Source organism: Peromyscus leucopus, chromosome 22 (assembly GCF_004664715.2).
Source record: "Peromyscus leucopus breed LL Stock chromosome 22, UCI_PerLeu_2.1, whole genome shotgun sequence".
NCBI lineage: Eukaryota > Metazoa > Chordata > Mammalia > Rodentia > Cricetidae > Peromyscus > Peromyscus leucopus.
This window is the reverse complement of record NC_051081.1, coordinates 36,811,545-36,831,771: the sequence shown is the minus strand read 5'-3', so window position 1 is coordinate 36,831,771 and position 20,227 is coordinate 36,811,545. Positions and strand designations below refer to the sequence as shown.

At 53.7% G+C, this 20,227-nt stretch overlaps 1 protein-coding gene across 4 annotated transcripts in view; it reads right to left on the bottom strand.

Annotated features, from left to right (window-relative positions):
- Dnmt3a (DNA methyltransferase 3 alpha) overlaps positions 1 to 20,227 on the bottom strand; it is a 111,821-nt gene that overhangs the window by 37,853 nt on the left and 53,741 nt on the right. For all 4 annotated transcript variants that reach the window (XM_028875156.2, XM_028875160.2, XM_028875144.2 and 1 more), the window contains exons 4-6: positions 9,899 to 10,166; positions 3,315 to 3,358; positions 2,746 to 2,892 (exon numbers count right to left, since the gene is read on the bottom strand). In XM_028875156.2, coding sequence (XP_028730989.1) covers positions 2,746 to 2,892; positions 3,315 to 3,358; positions 9,899 to 10,166 — 459 coding nt within the window. The remainder of the gene's footprint in view (positions 1 to 2,745; positions 2,893 to 3,314; positions 3,359 to 9,898; positions 10,167 to 20,227) is intronic.

Genomic DNA, 20,227 nt, shown 5'->3' with positions numbered 1-20,227 from the left:
AATTGCTGAAGTAGGTGACAGATACAGGTATATAGAGAGATACTGATATAGATAGATGTAGATATATATGTATGTATAGATATATGCATATATTATATAATAAATTTCTCGTTCTACTTTTGTGTATATTAGCAAATATTTCTTTTCTTTTCTTTTCTTTTTTTTTCTTTCTGAGACAGAGTCTCACTATGTAGCTCTGGCTGGCCTGGAACACCCTAGGTAGATGAGGCTGCCCTTGAACTCAGAGAAAACCCACTGTACTCTGCCTCTTGATTGTTGGATTAAAGACATGAGCCACCACATGTGGCCAATGTTCCTAACTTTTCTTTTGTTCTTTTTCAAGACAGAGTTTGTTGCGGAATATTAGTATGAGATGTGTTACATTTGTTTATGCTGTGGAATATCTGTTTAATGATGCAACAATGTGTTGCATTCTTTTATATTGCATTTGTTTAACTCTGTGAAGCTGTGTTACTTTACCTGTCTAAAACACCTGATTGGTCTAATCAAGAGCTGAATGGCCAATAGCAAGGCAGGAGAAAGGATAGGTGGGGCTGGCAGGCAGAGAGAATAAACAGGAGTAATCTGGGGAAAGAGGATTGAGGAGCAAGAGAAGGAGGAGGACTCCAGGGGCCAGCCACCCAGCTACACAGCAAGCCCCGGAGTAAGAAGTAAAGAAAGGTATATGGGATAAAGATAAAAAGCCCAGAGGCAAAAGGTAGAAGGGATAAATAAAGAAAAGCTGGCAAGAAACAAGCCAAGCTAAGGCCAGGCATTTATAATTAAGAATAAGCCTCTGTGTGTGATTTATTTGAGAACTGGGTGGTGGACCCCCAAAAGAGCAAAGAGTAAAGAGCCAAAGAGTAAAATACCAACAACTACAAGGGTTTCACTGTGTAAAAGCCTTAGCTGTCCTGGATCTCGCTCTGTAGATCAGGCTGGCCTCAAACTCACAGAGATCCGCCTGCCTCTGCCTCCCGAGTGCTGGGATTAAGTGTGAGTCACCACCGCCTGGCTCCTAACTTGTTACTATTTTTGTTTTGGGGGTATCGGGGCTTGCTGTGTGTATGTGTTGGGGGTGGTGGTGCTTGAACTATGTGGTGACATACAGACCAAGCTAGCTTCAAATTTTATCTTCCTTCTTCAATTCTCTCAAATGCTGAAATTACAGGTGTGATAGGTGTATACCATCACACCTATCTTACATGCTCTGAGGTTAAATTTTAAAACTCTTACCTACATTTGTCTGTTTGTGTGTGTGTGTGTGTGTGTGTGTGTGTGTGTGTGTACAGCACCTGTGAGGAGGATGGAGGAGTTGGTTCTTTTCTGTGTCAGTCCTGGAGACTAAACTCAAGCGACAAATTCTCTAACTGGCTGGGCCCAACTTGACCACTCAAATCTTGTAAAAATTTTAGCTGAAACTTACAATTGATAAAAAACGGACCTTCATTTTCTAGGAGTGGGAAAAACCCTTCTTCCTGTGACCTCCATGCGCTGCTTAAGGAAGGAGATCAGACCCAGGTCACCCCCTCAGCACCTCCGACTCACGGCTCAGGAGCATGGCACACAGAGCCTGAGTCCCAGAGCCCCAGAAGAAGAGAGAGAACAGCGCACTTTCTGAAGGGGCACCCTGGTCTTAGCACTCAGGGCTGAAGGTGCCCCTCTCAGAAGGATGATTTCTGCCTTCCTGGATCCCAAAGGAACTAGAAAACAAAGCAGCCAGGACCATGTCCCCTCCCACTTGTTTGGAACTTTCTCTAGGGCCTACTGGCACATACTGTCAGATAGCCTGAGGTCAAGACCCTGCTTCCTCTCCCTCCTGGTGGAAGTGGTACCCACAACCCTCCTTCCCACAGCTGATCTTAGAGGATTGAGGCTGCCTAGGTCTTTATCTGACTTCCCACCTCCTTTCCCTTGGCAGCCCTGGGCTGCTTCCAGCTCTCTCCTAGATCCCCCAGAGGCTCCTCAGGAAAAGTACCAGCTCCCTCAGGCTTGCGCAGCGTGGGGGCACGCCCCCACCCAGCGCAGCCATTGTCTAGACAAACCAGCTCTCCCAGACACACTTTCTCCCCAGGTCTCCGGTGGCTCTCCAAACCTCTCCATTCCTGCACAGGGAATTCTGAGACTCTGCCTCTCTGCCCTCTACTGCGCAGGCTCCGCAGACCTTGTTTTGTTTGCACCTTGGCACCTGCAGCCCGACGTCCAGCTTCCAGCTCCTTGGCACTGAGCTCTCGATCCCAACAACTCGTCCTCCCACCAGAGCAAACACGGTCATCCCCCTGTGTGTCCAGGCCACAGCTGACAGTGTCTCTCTGGCCTTTCCGTCAACACGCCCTGGAGCCTATCACCAGAATGCAGCCAAAGCTGCCCTGTCTCCACCGCTGCCCCCTGCACCAGATTCATTTCTCTCCACGGACACTGTCCACATCTGCACACTCTTGAGAATGGAGATGCTACCTGGGTGTCGCCGAGCCTTCAACCCCCTTCGGTTCTGTCCCCCTTGCCCATCAGAGCATCGACTCCACACGGGCAGGAACGCCGCCATAGGCACACGCTACCTCATCCACAGCTAGCATCCCCAAAACACGGGAGGACAAATGAACCCCCCCCACCACCACTGCCAGGTAGCAGGTTTCTGGGAATTCTCGGAGTTGACAGCCTCAGCTCCCGCCTGATGGGAGCGGCTAGAACTGAATTCTGGTTTGCCGCTCTCACACTCGGCACCGGGGACAGAAGGCGCCTCACCTCCCTTTTCCAACGTGCCAGCCACTCGTCCCGTTTCCGTTTGCTGATGTAGTAGGGGTCCCCTGCCTGGAAGGTGAGTCTTGGCATGGGCCGCTGACGGAGGCTGGACTCCCAGCCCAGACCACCCCGCAGCCGTCCCCGGGATCCCTAGGACAGAAGACAGACAGACGGACGTTAAGGCAGGCGGAGGCACCTCTGCAGGGTTTGCCCCTCCTAGAGGGGAAACGGAGAGGGGTCACTCATCCCACACAGACTACAGGAATTCTGGCTCCTGGCCAGAGGGGGTTGACCCCAGAATATGGAAGGAGGGATTCGAAGTCGGTAGCCACACGTGAACCCCGCTGCCAAGGGGAAGTGCTTGATCTCCGGAGGGGGATGAGCTGGCTGCCTGGCTAGGGAACTTCCAACCTCCACCCCCCACTTCCTCTCCTTCTCACAAAGGGACACCAAAGAAGGGGCAGAGACCCACCCTCGGGCCCCCCTCACACACACTCGCCACAGTCCGTCAGAGAGGTGGCTTTCTTCTAGAATCAGGATCCAGAGCCCCTGGGGGTGAGGAAAACACTTGCCTCCATTTTCATGGATTCGATGTTGGTCTGCTTCTGTTCTTTGCCTGTGGAAAGGGAAGCACAAGGAGGCTGTCGACCAACTCACGCGTGGCTCAGAGGAGCCTGAGGGGTGGGGGTGGGGGTGGGGGGAGGCTCCTTGCATGTGCCATCCATGCTGGCCTACCAGGTGCCAGGCTGGCTCCAAGGACCCAGAAGATGTCTGGAGCAGAGAGGTCCTGGCCCGGATTCCAGGCCCAAGAACATAGGAATAAGAAAAAAGTCGCGGGCCTGGTTTCTGGCCCACGGACCCTGGTCCCAAGTTCATAAAAAAGGACTTTGAAGCAGCCACCATCCGCTCCTTCAAAGCAAGGAACAGGAGGGTGGAGGGGCAGCGCGGGGTTGGACTGAAGAAGCCAGGCTGTTCACCTCTTTGTGTGAGGTAGGAAAAGGTGCCCAGCCGTGGGCAATGGGTCAGCTGGCCCAGACCCAAGTGAAGCAGCGCCATCTTTCGAGAGTCTCTCTTCACTGTCAACAGTTCTACATAGTACGGCCCCATTACTAACATGTCAACTGCCCTCCATTCCTGGCCCACTCTCGGGTCATCGAGATCAAGTCTGGATTCTAACTGCCCCGGGATGACCTCCCTAACCTCCGCTGTTTCCTCACCAACAAAGTGAGACGTGTGAGCTAAAGATTGGCGTGTGAGCAACTAGTGCATGGAGCAGGGCTTGGCATACAGTAGGCGCTCAATATGTGTCGGCATGCCTCTGCCCCAAGGGACTCCTCCTTCCCTGTTTTTCTGGCTTTCCTCCAAGTTCCTGGACTGGGCACCGATTCCAGTTCCAGGGAGGGACATCTGGGCTGGGAGCAGCAGTCCCCACAGCGCCATCTTTAGGGAGGGCTCTGGGCTTCTCGAGGCCCGACCTGCGGGCAGCCACAACCTTCCTTTCCGCCTCGGCCGGCCTGCCTGCCTGCCCAGCTCCTCTCCCAGCCAGCCCGGCTGCAGCCAGCTGGATGGCTTTTCCTACCAACTGGGGAGACTTGGGCCACCTTTCCCCTGGGTGCCTGAACGCCTTTTTCTGAGGCTGAGAAAATACAGGGCTCGGCCCCCCCCCCCCCCAGCAGGAAGGTCACTAAGGCTGGCTCACTCACGTCGCTTGGTGGGTACGGGGAGGAGGAGGAGGGGGGTACGGGAGACAAAGAGCCCCAAACGGAAAAAACAGCCCCTGCTGCATCGCCTAGCTCAGGAGCGGAAACCACCCGCAGCATTTACGGCTCTGAATTCTGAGCCTGGACGTTTCCCTCTGGTTACCAGACGCGACCTGGGGTTCCTCTCTGCACCTGGCAGAGCGCCCCACGGCCACGTGTGCCTTGCTCCCATCCACAGGGGTGGGTGGGGAGGAGGCAGGGAGAGCAGAGCCCCTGCGGGACACCCCGTGGGCTGTGGACCCTGTGGGTGGGGGGCGTGTCGCTGCTGGGCCCCCCGTGGAGGCGGTGCGTGGGAGGAGCGTGGTGGCTGTCACCCGTGGGGGGGCATGGGGGTGGGGGCGTGCGCCCCTCCCAGCACAGGGTCTGTGGTTGGCCTTTTAAGGCCTGTCTCACCCGTCACACCCATCTCCATCTCTTCCTCCACGACCTCTCTCCCACCGCAGTCAGCTCCCCACTTTCCACGGGGTTCCCCCTCATGCGCCTTCCCCGGGGGGGGGGGGCTCCCACCTCTGGGACCGGCCCCTCCCTCAGACCTCGGTGCTCGGCCCAGGGCCCAGGCCGCCAGGAGGGGGCGCCTGCCCTGGCTGGCATTCCATGCTCCTCCTGCTGAAGCTGCAACAGCTTGCAGCAGCCATGCAGCAAGCTGAGGGTGGTGAGTGAGGCCCCCAAGCTGGCCCACGCGATTTTGAACTGTCTACTGGACCTGGGAGTTTCCTGAATACTCCCCTCCCCCAACCCCAATCCAGTGGCTTTGGATTATGTTTACTAGGAGTGATTTGTTTATTAGAATACAAGAAAAGCTGAGCTGAAAAGAAGATGTGGTTGAGTTTGCTCCATGTTTCACCCGAGGAAACTGAGGCCGGGTGAGCAGAGCTGTAATCCGACTTCGGGGCTCCTGACTCCCAAGTGCGCTACCACTGCCCTGTTCCATGTTTTCTTTGCCAGGTCTCCGGCCCCCAAGGTCTCCCAAATGGAAACTTCCTGAAACAGTTTCCAACTGGCTTCTTTCTGGAATTTTCTCCCCGACAGACTGCGCATGCCCATGCTAGTGATTGATCGTTCTCTCAGCCGCGCGCGCGTGCGCGCGCACGCACGCACGCATGCACGCATGCACGCAGACATGCACTCTCTTCCTCTCTCCAGCCTGGCCAGCACATCAGATTGGCTGTCACAGAATGCTGGGCAGTCACTGGCTCTCTGCTCTCTGTCTGAGGGCTCCCTCTGCAGACCCAGGGTCCCAGGGCCAAGTGTGCCTTCCAGAGTGGCCCTGGAGGATAGGAACATGACCCCAAGACACCTCGGGTCCTGGGGACAGGAGAGGTCAGGGGCCTCAAGTAGATCCAGCAAGGACCATCCCCAAGTTCTCTTCACAATGAGACAATATCCCGGTGACAGGACAGATGCTAGACTTATATAAGCACTGCTACTGGACCATGTTTGTCCCCATGCTCAGCCTGAGCAGAGCAGCCTTATGCTGACCCCCAGCCATTCCTCTGTCTGTTACCAGGCTTCCTGTGTCCCAGTCTGGACGCCGGGGGCTTTAAGTAGCTGAGGAGGACCTTGAATTTCTGATCCTTTGGCGTCCACCTACCAAGTTCTGAGACTACAAGTGTGTGCTTGTACATCTGGCTTCCTGAGACAATAAGGTCTTCCTCACAGGGCACAAGACGGATATGAGCAGTTTCTCAAACAGTATAAGGACCTACAGAGCCTGCACCTTGGCTTCCCAGTTACTATTGACACAGCTGGACCATGGACCACTGGGCAGTGAGGGTACAGCGCGTCATGCCGTATAGGCAGGCGCCATGGGTTTCCAGGAAGGATAGATGGAACTCTGCTGTGAGATATTTGATTACACTGTATAAAGATATGTCACTGTGACTGGTTTAATAGAAGACTAAATGGCCATCAGCTAGGCAGGAGGTATAGCAGGAACTTCTGGACAGAGAGAGCTCTGGGAAGAAGAAAGGCAGAGTTACCAGCCAGACTCAGAGGGAGCAAGACACACAAGAGGAGAGGTAAAAGCCACAACCCACGCAGCAGCACGTAGAGGAATAGAAATAGGTTGATTTCAGTTATCAGAGCTAGTTAGAAACAAGCCTAAGCTATAGGCCGAGTTTTCATAATTAATAATAAGTCTGTGTCTTTGTGTGTGTGTGTGTGTGTGTGTGTGTGTGTAAGCTGGAGGTCCAAAGACAAATCCATCTATAACTCTCTGAAAAGAGTCTTGGAAGGTGGGGGGCTGTGGCTGAGTCTCCTCCTTTCTCGTTTGAAGTCCTTGGCTGGGCATACACTGTCAGCCCACTGCTGGAGCAGGGACCAGCCTCCACACACCAACACACAGGCCAGAGCTGCCAGGAGGCCGCTGCACACCTCTCTTGGATATCCAGGGTCACTCAGGAGTGCCCCCAAGGTCAAATGGAAGCCGAGACTCAGGGTGTTTGTGGCTATCACGTGCGGACTTGTCTGAAAGTTCCCAACCCAGCTTATCAACTCCGCTATTTCTTTACCTCTTAGACGGCAGCCTTTGCTCACCTCCCTCCATCCATTTTGCTTCTCAGGGCAGACTGCTCCCTCCCCACACCTGCAGCAGCCCCCTGACTTCCCACCCCACTTCCCAGCCCCTTTGAACTGTTGGGGAATCTACATGGAAAGTCATCTTTTCCAATCACAGCCTGTCAGGTCGGTCCCGAGAAGGCAGCTAGGAAAGCCTGGTTTGGCCACCTGCCGCCCACTCCCTGCCCACATCCTTCCTCCTTGCCTCATTCTCTCACCTTGGAATCAGTCTGTTCTCACTCTCTCCTCCCCACAGCCCTCACGTGACAGGCTCCAGTACATCCCTCCATTAAGACAGAATAACCGGGGCCAGTTTAGGTCCTGAGGTCCTAGCTCCTCACGGCCCTGTATTCCCTTACCCCAGGAGCACGGTCCTCTGTACACAACCGCGCATTTGATTTTGTTATTAATTTGTTTTGCTTTTGAGAGAGGAGGCTGGCCTAAAAATTGATGGGCAGAGAATGACCTTGAACTCCTGACTTTCCGTGCTTTTCCCAAATCCTGAGATTTGGACACTGTACCAGTTAATGCAGTGCTGGGAGTTAAGGCCAGGGCTACATGTCCAGTTCTAATAACACATTTGAAAGGGCAGAGTCTCTACCAACTGCGAGGTCCTTGAGGACAAGAGCCAGGTTTCTGTTCAGGATGGTCTCCACAGGCAGGCACAGGACCTGGCACACACCACACATGTTTAGTGAACACTTGTTGGCTGAGTGTGTGCCTAAGAACCAGAATACAGGCAGGGAAAGCCTTAAACAAACCCTCAAGGTCAAAGAGCAAGCAGCCTTGGAACTCTGGCTCTATCCTGCCTAGCAGGAGGGCCTGCCTTGGCCCTGGCTCTGGGCACCTGCCTTGGTGTGATCCAGCACTCCGGAGGTGAGTCACAGGAGCACACTGTCTGGCTAGGAAGGGTAGTGAGCTGGCTGAGCTCTCCTGCATATCTGCCATTGTGAACTGCAGGGGGTGCAGGGGGCGGGGGAGGGGGGAGGGGGCACTCTCCTCCTCTCTCTCTCCTCTCCAGCTCTCCCAACACTCCTCTGAGAGCCACACAGCACAGGGCACCAGAGCAGAGCAGAAGCTCAGTAGCAGAACTTGACCAGTTGGAGGGTTAGTTCAGTTGGTACAAGGCTTGGCCAGCATGTGTGAAGTCCAGTGCCCTGGGCCCAATCCCCAGAACTACATAGAAACAGGCATGGGCAGCCAAGATTGCTCATCAGATAAAGGAGCCTGTGGCCAAATCTAACAATGTGAGTTTGAACTCCAGCCCAGGGATTTACATGCTGGAAGGAGAGAACAGAATCAAGGTGTCCTCTGACCTCCATATGTATGCTATGGCACGCTCAAGTGTCACACACACACACACACACACACACACACACACACACACACACAAGTAGTTAATTAAAATAGGCATGGGGCACACGGTTGTGTGATCCCAGAACTCAGGAGGTACAGGAAGCAGGATCAAGTTCAAGGTTGGGGCCAGACAATGATAGCCTACACCTTTAAGGCCAGCACTCAGGAAGCAGAGGGAGGCAATATCTGAGTTGGAGGCCAGCCTGGTCTACATAGTGATTTCTAGGCCAGCCAGTGTTACATAGTGAGACCCTTTGAAAGAATAAAAAAAAAAATAAGCACCAAAGGCCAGAGGCCAGGTTTGGAGGCATGAACAAGGGTCACCTTCTAAGCTGTACTTTCTTCCTGGACTTAGGATGGGCTTGTAACACCTCTTGAACAAGACCATTTGGAAGAGTAAACAGAACGAAACGTAGAGCGTGCTTTGCACATGGCGGAGCATCGCAAATATTTGCTGAATAACGAGTGGAAGAAATTCCAAAATAAGTTTGGAAACCTCTTTTTTTTTTCTGGAAATATTCCCTCTTCTGCATAAATATTAGGTTTGGAGTCATGCAAAATAAGTTATGCCAATTAATCAATTTGCTCATGCCATCATACACACTTGGAAGGGGAGACTTTCTGAAATTAAAATGTACATATGCAAAACAACCTGGCAGGGCCCCTGGGTATCAATGTGATAATGGAGGAGGAGGTGCTGTGTAAACTGTGAAGCCCGGGACAAATGCTAGCTGTCCTCATTACTCACTTGTTTACAGCTTGCCTGGCCCTGAAATCTCTGGCTTAACCTGAAAGAGAAAAGTGGGCAACTTTCCAAAATTCCAGGGCCCGGGCCACCGAGTCCCCCAGATGGAGAGGTCCGAGCAGGGCAGCGCGCAGGCGGCCTCCTTCGGCCCTCCCCTCCTCGGCGCCCGCTGTCACAACTGACATGGTGGCAGTTTACCACGGAGTCATCCAAACCACCGTGTGCCAGGCTGGCTCTCTGCACCGGGACAGGGCAGCATGGCCTGGGGTGGTCCTCATGAGCCTAGGCAGGTCATGGGTAAGAGGAAGCCAGCAGGCCAGCTGGCAGTGGAGGGAAACTGAGGCACACAACCAGCATAGAAAGAAGAGGGGGGGCACTTATTACCCCAGCTTAGCATCCCTTGACATTATGCAAACCCACCGTTGCCTGGTGCAAAAGCCAGCTTTTCTTCTCCCCACGAAGAGCCAAAACTCCAGATTTTCATGTGGAATTTCTTGATTTTTTTTTTTTAAAAAAAAAAAAGACTGGCAACTAATGTTTAACTGTTTAGCACACTGGGTGGGCCAAGTGAACATGGACACAGGCTGTATTCATCCCGTAGCTTCTAGACCACTGCCTTGGCAAGCAGGTGGTCAGCTTCCACCTTTGCCCATCGTCCTGGAACCCGCCACAGACCCGAGCCTGTGACTCTCAGGGGCTCAGAGGGCCCGGAAGAGGTTTCCCTCAGGCTGGGACTCACCCTCTTCCGCAGAGGCTCCGCGGCCTTCCTTGGTGGTACAGCAGCCATTCTCCACGGCTCGGGAGGATTCCGGCGGGGTCTCCGTTCCCTCTCCTTCAGCTGGGGCCCCACCCTTCTGCCCTGCGGCCGGGCTCCCCTCCTCAGGCTGGGGTTCACTCCGCTTTTCCAAGTCTCCATTGGGTAACAGATCTGAGGAGCCAGAGTCCTGGGCCATGGGCTGAGACTTGCTGGTCACTGCGGGGTCCTTGGGGGTGTCACTGGTTTCCACCTGGACAGGTGAAAACAGACAAATAAATGTAAGGGTTAGGTCCTCACTTTCTAATGACAGGCGTGAGTGCCGGGCGGTTACGCGAGTCTCCACACCAGGAGATGGAGTCACAGGTTGGCTGGCACCATCAGAGGCTCCAGGGAACCGTGGAAATCAAGCAGGCGGGCCTGGTCCCACCACCCCAGGGATACCACACTGCAGCCCAACTCACTCAGACTCCTCTGGCTTCCCACTTCTAAACCAACAATCCTGCAGCTCGGGATGTAGCCCAGCGGATAGAGCGCTTGTCTAGCATGCATGAAGCCCTGGGTTCGATACCCAGCACTGTGTAAAGCAGACAGAGCGGTGTGCGCCTGTAATCCCAGCACTCAGCAGGGGATGGCTGGGGGACCATCCTCAGCTACATCCTGGGTTTGAGAGCAGCCAGGGCTACATGAGACTCTCTCTGCCTTAAGACTAAAAGCTGGCAAGGTGGCTCCGTAGATAAAGATGTTTGCTATGCAAGCCTGGTTACCTGAGTTCAATTCCCATAGTGGAGAGAACCCATTCGGCAAAGTTGTCCTCTGACGTCCACACACACACTGTGTGTGTGTGTGTGTGTGTGTGTGTGTGTGTGTTCCCTACATAGATGACCATAATAAATAAAAATATAACAAGAGGGCTGGAGAGATGGCTCAGCGGTTAAAAGCAGACTTTTCTTCTAAAGGACCAGGGTTCAATTCCCAGCACCCACATGGCAGCTCACTACTGTCTGTAACTCCAGTTCCAGGGGATCTAACATCCTCACACACACATATATGCAGCCAAAACACCAATGTACATAAAATAAAAATTAAAAAATATATATATAACAAAAAACAAAAACAAAACAAAAATTTTCCTCATGCTCCATCATTGAAACTGGACCCATCCTTGGAAAATTCCAATGAACGTCACTAGATCAACTTCAGAGGCCCCGAGGCTGGCCTGGCTTCAGTTCTCAGAGACTTCCTCCTCTGCCCTCACGGTGGGGGGAGGGGCAGGGGTGTCAAAGAAGTCCCCACTAAGAAGCATTCTCTGGACCTGAGCTAGCCTCACAGTGCTCTGTCCCCAAATCAGGCCCCCCTAGGGTCTCAGACCCAGGCTCACCAAGGCCCTAAGCCGTCTCCAGCCTGAGCTGCACCTGCCTTGGGCATAGGTCTGCCTGGAAAGGCAGCAGACTGCTTCATCCCCTGGGGCCTGAGGTCAGAACCTGCTGAGGCTCCAATTGGTGGAAATCAAATCAAGATTCACTCACTCGGGCTGTCCTCACATGTCCCTGTACAAGGGTAGGGTGTGTGTGTGTGTGTGTGTGTGTGTGTGTGTGTGTGTGTGTGTGTGTGTGCGCGCGCGCGCGCGCGCGCGCTCTCTGTTCTTGCTCATCAGGAGGCAAGAGGTCAGGAGATCTTGGCAGACTGGAGGTGCTTGGCTCAGGGTCCCTGTCTCAGGCAGACACTGCTACCTTCTCAGGCTAAGGTGTGCTCAGCAACCCTACAGTTAGAAACTGCTCAGGGCCAGGATGTGCAGAGCAGGGGTAGAATCGGCTCAGCAAGCCCCAGGTGAGACCTGAGCCAAGCATGGTGGCCATGCCAGGAAGCCCAGCATCTGGGAGGTAGAGACAAAAGGATCAGGAGTTCGAGGTCACCCTTAGCTACAGAGTGAGTTTGAGGCCAACCTCGGTACAGGAGACTCAGTCTCAAAAACCCAAAGCAATCAAACCAAAAGAAGGCTCCCCTCCTCTCCTGTCAGGTAAGGTGATTACAGCTGATCAATGAATACTTCACCCGAGGCTTTGCTGTTCTTGGCTTCACGTGGTCCAGGCTGGCCTTGAACTCATTATAGAGGTAAGGCTGACCCTGCACGCCTGACCATGCTGTCTTTGCCTCCTGTGTGGTGCACTTGACAGGCATGCGTCACCTTGCCTGGATTTTTTTTTTTTCTATTATAAAAGTAATGGGTCAGGCATGGTGGCACAGAGACAGAGGCAAGCAGATTTGTTTGTTTTTTGAGACAGGGTTTCTCTGTGTAGTTTTGCGTTTTTCCTGGATCTCGCTCTGTAGACAAGGCTGGCCTCAAAAGAACTCACAGAGATCCGCCTGCCTCTGCCTCCCAAGTGCTGGGATTAAAGGCGTGCGCCACCACTGCCCGAATGCAAGCAGATTTCTTGAGTGCTAGGTCAGCCCGGACAACATAATGAGAGTCTCTCAACAAAACAAAAATAAATTTATAAATTTAATTAGAAATAAAAAATCAGACATACATCACACAGTTGTGTGTGTGAGAGAGAGAAAGAGAGAGAGAGAGAGAGAGAGAGAGAGAGAGAGAGAGAGAGAGAAAGAAAGACGTTTATCCCAGGCTGGCCTCAAACTTGCTATGTAGGTAAGGATCACCTTGAACTCCGATCTTCCTGCCTCCCTCTGAGGAATGGAGGGTTCTAGGCATGTGCCAACACACCCAGTTTACGTGGTGTTGGAAAGTGAACCCAGGGCCTTGTACTTCTAGACAAGTGCTCTACCCGCTAATCCAAAATCCCAGCCCCATAAAAATTTGAATTGCACAAACCAAAATGTCAAAAGAGAAAACCTGAGCTGGCAAGATGGCTCAGCAGATAACTCGATTGCTGCCAAGCCTAACGGCCCGAGTTTGATGTCCAGGACCCACAAGATGGAAGGGGAGAACCAACTCCTGCAAGTTGTCCTCTGACCTCCACACAAGTCAGTCAGTTTCTCTCTTCCTCTGTCCCTCTCCCCATATCGCACGCACGCACGCACGCACGCACGCACGCACAAACCAAATAAATAAATGTAAACAAAAAATTTTAAAGAAAATAGTTTTAAGGTTAAAACCCCAGCCAGGCATGGTGGTGCACGCCTTTAGTCCCAGCACTTGGGAGGCAGAGGCAGGTGGATCTCTGTGAGTTCGAAGCCAGCCTGGTCTACAAATCGAGTTCCAGGATAGCCAGAGCTTCACAGTCTTGAAAAACAAAAAAACAAGCAAAAAGTTAGAACTCCGATATTAACACCCCAAGTTACTTCCTCCCTGAGAATCATTATTAGCAGCTTGGCAGATGTCCTTTTCAGTCCTCATCCCCACCCTCCAGAAAACAGAGAAAACCATGGAGCTCTGGATGACCTGGAACTCAGAGATCCATGTGCCTTCACTTCCTGAGTACCAGGTTTAGTGTATGGGAGCCTGCTCGGCCTTTTTAGGTTTTCTGTTTCATTCACAGGCTGGAGAGATGGCTCAGCGGCTAACGGTTCTTGCAGAGGACCTAGGTTCTATTGCTAACAACCACATGGTGGCTTACAACCGTAACTCCAGTCCCAGGGGGTCTAGTCTCTCTTCTGGCATCCACAAGCACCAGGCATGTACATGGTGATCAAACACACAGGCCAGCAAAAGCACTCATATACATAAAATAATTTTAAGAATGAACTATAACAAGGTTTCATGTAGGCTAGGCTGGCTTCAAACAAACTATGTATCTGAGGCTGGCCTTGAACTCCTGATCTTCTTGCTTTCGCATGCCAAGTGCTGGGATTACAGGCATGTGCCAAAGGGCTGGACTTCCTTTTTAGACTTTTCGCAGTCACATGTAAGTTACGCATTTATCCACAGAGTCCCACACATAACGAGATCCGAGACCGTGTTTTATCATGCTGCCCCGTAATGTTCCACAGCTCCCTTCTCCCCTGATAAGTACAGTGGCATCTCTCCACAACCGTGCATATGGCTCTGCCTCCTGCTTGGCGGATGCTCTGTGACTCACGCCAGCCGTCGTCGGTACTGGGGCTGATCCGTTTCCTGCTGTAGTGAGCTACAGTGAGTTACTTCCAGTTCTCCATAGCCAAGCCTCTCTGCAGGGCAGTCCCCAGAGGATTGGCTGGGCTCAGTATAGAGAGAAACGCCAAACTCCAAAATTCCAAAAGGCTACAGCACCCGCACATAGCCCGAGAGGCACCAACTGCTGGCCCCTAACCTCACAGCCTCCCTAGGATGGGAACTGTGCCTCACAGCCTCCCTTTTGGGTCTAGGATGGGAACGGTGAGCCACCTGGTGAGAAACCTGAGGTGATAACAGCGACCAAAGCCTTGGGAAAGAACAGCAAACCCAGTGTCCCCTGACTAGGCCACCCCTCTGAGGAGCCCGGCAGCTGGCCCCGTGGCTGCCTTTTCCCCTGGTCTCCCAGGCTCTGCTGCGGGCTCTTCATCTGGGAAAGAGAAAGTGGTGAGGAGCTTCATTACTGCAGGCCTCAGCAGCTGGGAGTTCCGGAAGAGGAAGTGCCTTGGTGGGAAGGAGAAGGCCTCCACTGGCCTTGCCAGGCCGCTCAGCTGCTGGGCAGCTATAGGAAGGAAAGGGGAGCCAGCCAACAGATGACCACCCACTGACTTAAGCCCCCATGCCACGTGTCTGACCCACCCCAGGGCTGAGACTGCACCTTGTGTCAGTCTGTCCCCCTGCGAGGCGGAGTCATGCATGAGAGAAGGCCATGCCTCGCTGCCCCCGTAGACACTTTCTAGGAACCAGTGGTGCCGGGTACCACAAGGCCAACGCGCGCTACAGGGAGGTGGGCACGGGGCACACTTGAATAGAGCCAGTCTCTCAGGGTTGCTCTCTCTCTTTGAGCTCCTTGCTGCCCTACGGAGCTGTGTGAGATCATCCCACAGAGGCTTACTTCCTGCCTGGGGAACCACGTGGCCTCCTCCCCCAAGGACTCACTTCCGGTTGCTGCCAGCTCCATGGCCTAGGAAGCCAGGAGTGCCAGCTCTGGGACCCAGCCTAGCCCAAGGGGGTTCTCTGCCTGGCCACACAATCTTTCAATCACCCCACATTGGTACTTCTCCACCAGCCCTGCCCTAAGGACCCTCTTCGGGAGTAGTATCAGATATACCCAGAAGTGGGAACCTACCACACAGCTGTAAGCCTAGGATCAGCTCAGTGGCTGAGGGTCTACTTCTTCCTCTCGGTCCACACCCCTCCACCCCGCCGGGATTAAGCCCAGAGTCTTCCTTGCATGTATTAGGCAAATGCCGCCAAGGAGCCATATCTCCAGCCCCATTCCCGCCCCCAAAGCTCTCTTCCTAACCACTCTACCCTCTAATGGTTCGACTCTTTGGCTCCTATCTTGGTTTTGTTTTGTTTTGTTCTTGAGATTGGTTTCACTTAGTCCAGGCTAGTTTTGAACTCCTGATCCTTACCTCCCCCGCCACCCACCCTATTGAGTGCTGAGGTGACAAGCGTGCTTAGTTTATGCAACGCTGGGGGGGGGGACCCCAGGGCTTCGGGCACGCTAGGCCAGCACTACCCACTGAGCTATGTCCCCAGATCACTTCTTTTCCTTTTCCGGTTCTGATGGGTGATCACTCAGCCACCGACCTGGATTCAAGTGAACGCATGACTCCTACACATCGTAGCAAACCCCTGCTTCTCCTTACCCACCAGAACCCTGGGCTCTTGGGACCTGGGTAACTGGGCAGGGAAATCCACCTACAGGAACTACCCAGAGGAAGGAATCAGGTCAATGAACTGAAGTAGGTGTCCAGTTTCTGGGGGGAGCTAGGGGCTCACGAAAAGGGGCATTTTTAAGAGCCAGACCTGCTTATCTGGCCTGAGCTTCCTTCCTTCCTCTGTTCCTATCAGCCCCCACCCCCACCCCCGGGGACTTGGTTTGAGCCAGTTGGACACGGAGCAGGACCCCAACAGCGCTCCATAAATACTCCCAATCGCTTCATGAATGGCAAAGACCAGGTTAAAAGGGCAAAGGCACAGCTCCTTGTGAGCCCAGAGGGAGCTCTGGCCCCTGGGCTGCCACGTCAGATGCAAATGTCACACCAGCTGTTTCTGTTTGCTTTCGTTCGACAGTGCCGCAGAAGAAGACAGCGCGGCCCCTGAGACGGACATTCCACTGGTCACTGCTGGCCACCTCGGGAGGCACTGCCCAGAGCGGCAACAGCAGCATGGAGTCCCCCTTCTCCTTCCCTGCAGAACTGGGGAGGGAGCACTCTGGAAATGGTGACACTGAGACCCCAGATTTCAGTCAAACTGGGTCCCTTTGCCATGGCCCGTCTCCTCCACCCAGCATGCCCCATTCTGGGTCTGTAAGCCCCGCCCACAGCCTAGGCCCAGCTCCCAAAGCCCTCGTCACATAGATGGCAGATGTGGACAGCTGCTGGGCCCAACCTCATCCTGGGGACCGGTGGGGTCCACTGAGGCACTCACCTCTACAAGTTCTCAGAGTTTGCTGGCCTTTGTCCCCCTGCCTGACAAGACCCTATCTATCCCTGTCTCAAGACAACTTTCCCCTGCTTCCTCGCCACCCAGCACCCCCCTCGGCCTCTGCTTGGGGCAACACATTCTGAGCAGAGTTCACCAGTGGTTTCTGGCTAGGGAAACACTACTGGTCCCCTCAGGACATTTGGCAATGTGGCTGGAGTTCATTTTAGTGTCACATGTCACATGCTGGCAGCTGGTGGATACAGGTCAAGGATGCGGCTGCATACCTCACCATCAACCACGTCTGGTCTTAAGGGATACATTTAAAAAAAAATACATAACAACAACAAAAACTCTGTGGTAGCTGGGGCTGTGGTGATCCATACCTTGTAATCCCAGCACTTGGGAAATGGACACAAGAGGATTGATACACCTTCAAGGCTGGTCTGGGCTATACAGGGAGACCCTGTCTCAAAAATAAATAAAACAATCCCCCCAAATCTATGATAAAGTATATACAAACTTTGCCATTTTAACCATTTTCAAGTATACATCAACTATGTTCATGTTCTGTGACCATCACCATCATCCCACACAGCTCTGTACCCCGAAACAGTAACTCCCTCCGCCCAATAATCACTGTTCATCTAAGGGACACCGCGGATGCCCCGGGAGGTCTTGGGATAGGCCGTGATCTGTGATCTTCGGAACCCTCAGCCTATGCACAGCTCCACAGTCCTCCGCATGTAGATGGCAGATGTGGACAGCTGCTGGGCCCAGCCTCGCCCTGAGGACTGGTGGAGTCCACTGTGCCCTTCCCTCCTCCGTCCCATGGCAGGCCACACTGTTTACAGAGATCCCACTCTCTCATTTGAGTATTCCCCATGCTGGGCCTAATGGCTTGTTTATTGTATGCCTCCCTTCTGGACTGTGCCTCAGTGATCTTTTCCTTTCTCTCTAACCCCAGCTCCCCAGCACCCAGCAAAGGACCTGGCCTCCATTCACTTATAAAACCAATAAACTTAATCATCCCGAGGATCCTGGGGCAGTAGGTGGAGTCCGAGCTTGTCTGAGGAAGACGGCTCCCAGGCTGGCCCCGGCTCGCACACATCCTCGTACTCCTCAGCAAAGCTCCCGGGTTGCCTCAAGGACACGAGGGGCTTCTGAAGGACAGCCACCTTCCTGGCGGAGTCTCCCGTACAGGAAAATAGCTTTACAGTGAAAAGAAGGGCAGCTGCCCGCTCAAGGAGGAACCAGGGGTCAACCGAGGAGCCTTCCGCAGGGGCCTGGCCAGACTCCAACCCGTCTGGAGTCCCCTGTCACCCACCCTTCCTCTCTAGTGAACTCCGCTACAGCGTCACTCTGACGGGCCCTGCCCCAGGTGAGGGCCGTGGCTCTCAAACAGAAAGTGACACGTCACAATCCCCATGGGGGACACAGTTTATTAAAATTCTTTGTTATAACTATGTTTCTAGTTAAAAGCCCCCAACCAGGTTTACAGGAGGAGTGGGCGAAGACATGGGAGAAATGGAGCCCAAGTGCCCACGGTGTTCACCGGGGTGGGGAGGGGGAGGGAGAGGCAAGGCAGCTAGCTCCCTTCCGTTTCCTCCCTAGCCCCTTCCACTGGGAGCCACCAAGACCCCTTTGCATTCTTAGTGCCTGCTGTTGTGCCTTGAAGGCCTTCAAGGCCTTGGCAGTGCCGGGCCATCTAGGAACCCTGGTCCGTCATGGGCTCTTGACAGTTACGTACGTCCGCACAGACACGGGTTCACCCCAGCAAGGCAGAGCAGTCGCTGGCCAACTAACTACCTCAGCGGTGGCTGGATCCCTCGGATGCAAGGGGTGATGGGAACAGAAGTGTGTCAGCTCGGCCCCTTTCCTAACTCGTCCCGACAGTGCAGGCCTAGCCTGGGTTTTCCCAGGTTGACTCTAGTTTTAGGAATCAGTTGGATGTCTGAGTAGGAGGGCAGCTGCCCGGGGAAGGGCTGGCCCTGGGCCATGACTGCCTCCCCCCAGCCCTTTCCCTGACAGCCCCCTACTGTTTGCAGCTCCTAAGAAGCCTATGGTAGCAGGAGGGCCAGGGAGGCCACACCCCATGCTCTTCCATAAGAGGCTCCCCAGGTCCCCTTGCTCGGCCTTCCTGGAACAGCCACATGCCATGGCTTTAGAACCAGGTCTCCTCCGACTGTCTCCTACCCAGTAGACTAGCTAAAAGCGTCATCGGTGTGGACAGGGCCGGCAGGACGGTGAACAAGGAGGGTTATTCTAGAATCCCCGGCCCAGGCCTGGCTATTGCCCACCTCAAGGCCTTCCAGGTTCTCCTCATGACTTCTGCCCGGCTCTGCTGCTTCCCCCGAGGCCGTTCCTTGTGTGGACTCAGCCAAGAAGTAACTACTAGGCTATCCCAAGCCATGCCAACGGGGTCTGAGGACAGGCATGTCCAGTGATAGCCAATCCGGTGACATACCAGTCCAGCAGGGATACCTGTCCACCTGCATGGGGGCCTAGCTGGGCTCTTTGAAGGACAGCTGCAAAGGGTTTGGGGTGGGGCTGGAGACGTGGCGAAGTGGTTACGAGCACTTGCTCCTCTCGCAAAGGACCCGGGTTCAGTTCCCATATGGTGGGGCTCACAACCATCTATAACTCCAGTCCCAGGGTATCCAGTGCCCTTTTCTGGTACCTCTGAGCACTAGGCACACATGTGGTACACAGACATATATGCAGGCAAAACACACACACACACCCCAAAGCTTTTTTCTCCCCTCGCCCCAAGACAGGGTTTCTCTGTGTAACAGTCATGGCTGTCTTGGAACTCACTCTGTAGGCCAGACCTCAAACTCACAGAGATCCTCCTGCCTCTGCCTCCCAAGTGCTGCGATTAAAGGCGTGCGCCACCGCCGCTTGGCTATGGGCAAATTTTTGAAAAGGCTCCAGGGGAACTGGAAGGTTCTTTGAAGGAAGCATTGTATATAGGACAGTCACATAAGAAAGGAAGTCCCCTTAGAGCCACTTCTGAGGGATTGAAAGACGGCTCAGCAGTAAAGAACGTTAGCTGTTCTTCCACAGGAACCAGTTCAATTCCCAGACTCACATGGTGGTTCACAACCATCTTAACTCTAGTCCGGGGGGGATCTGATGCTCTCTCCTGGTATCTGAAGGCACCAGGAACGCACGTGATGCAGACACACACACAGGTAAAACACCCATACACCTAAAGTCAATAACACTGAGAAATCACAGCATCGACTCTCCCCCCTCTGCTAGCCCACAGGTGGTGAGCTGGGAAAGGCACTGCCACCCTAGGAAGTGGCGTCTCGGGTCCCCCCTCAATCTTAGCGCTGTGTTCATCCTACTGCACCTAGCATGACTCCAGAGCCTCCATCATACCCCAGCTCACAGAGTCTCTGTCACTCTCTGGGAAGCCATAACCAGCTTAGTGCTGTCACCTCCCCCTGGTCACTCGCTGCCCTTCCCAGGCGTCCCAGCTTGCTGATGTCTTTCCTGGGGTGGAAAGAGCTGCCATCTGTTGCTTTTCTTACTAAAAAATAAAAATTAAAAAAACAAAACAAAACCCGACAGAGCCGACTTAAGAAAGGAAAGTTTTGTTCCAGGATGCCGTCCATCATAGCAGTGGGAGGGGCGGGCAGCTGCTCACACTGCCCCACAGTTCAGGAAGCAGCAATGAACCCTGCTGCTCAGCTGGCTTTCTCCTTTTCACCGAGGTCAGGATCTCAGCCCGTGGAATGGCACCTCCTACATTCAGTGAACCCGAACTAGCGCCTCTCCCCACAGACGTACCCAGAGGTCTGTCTCTTGGGTGAGTCTCGATC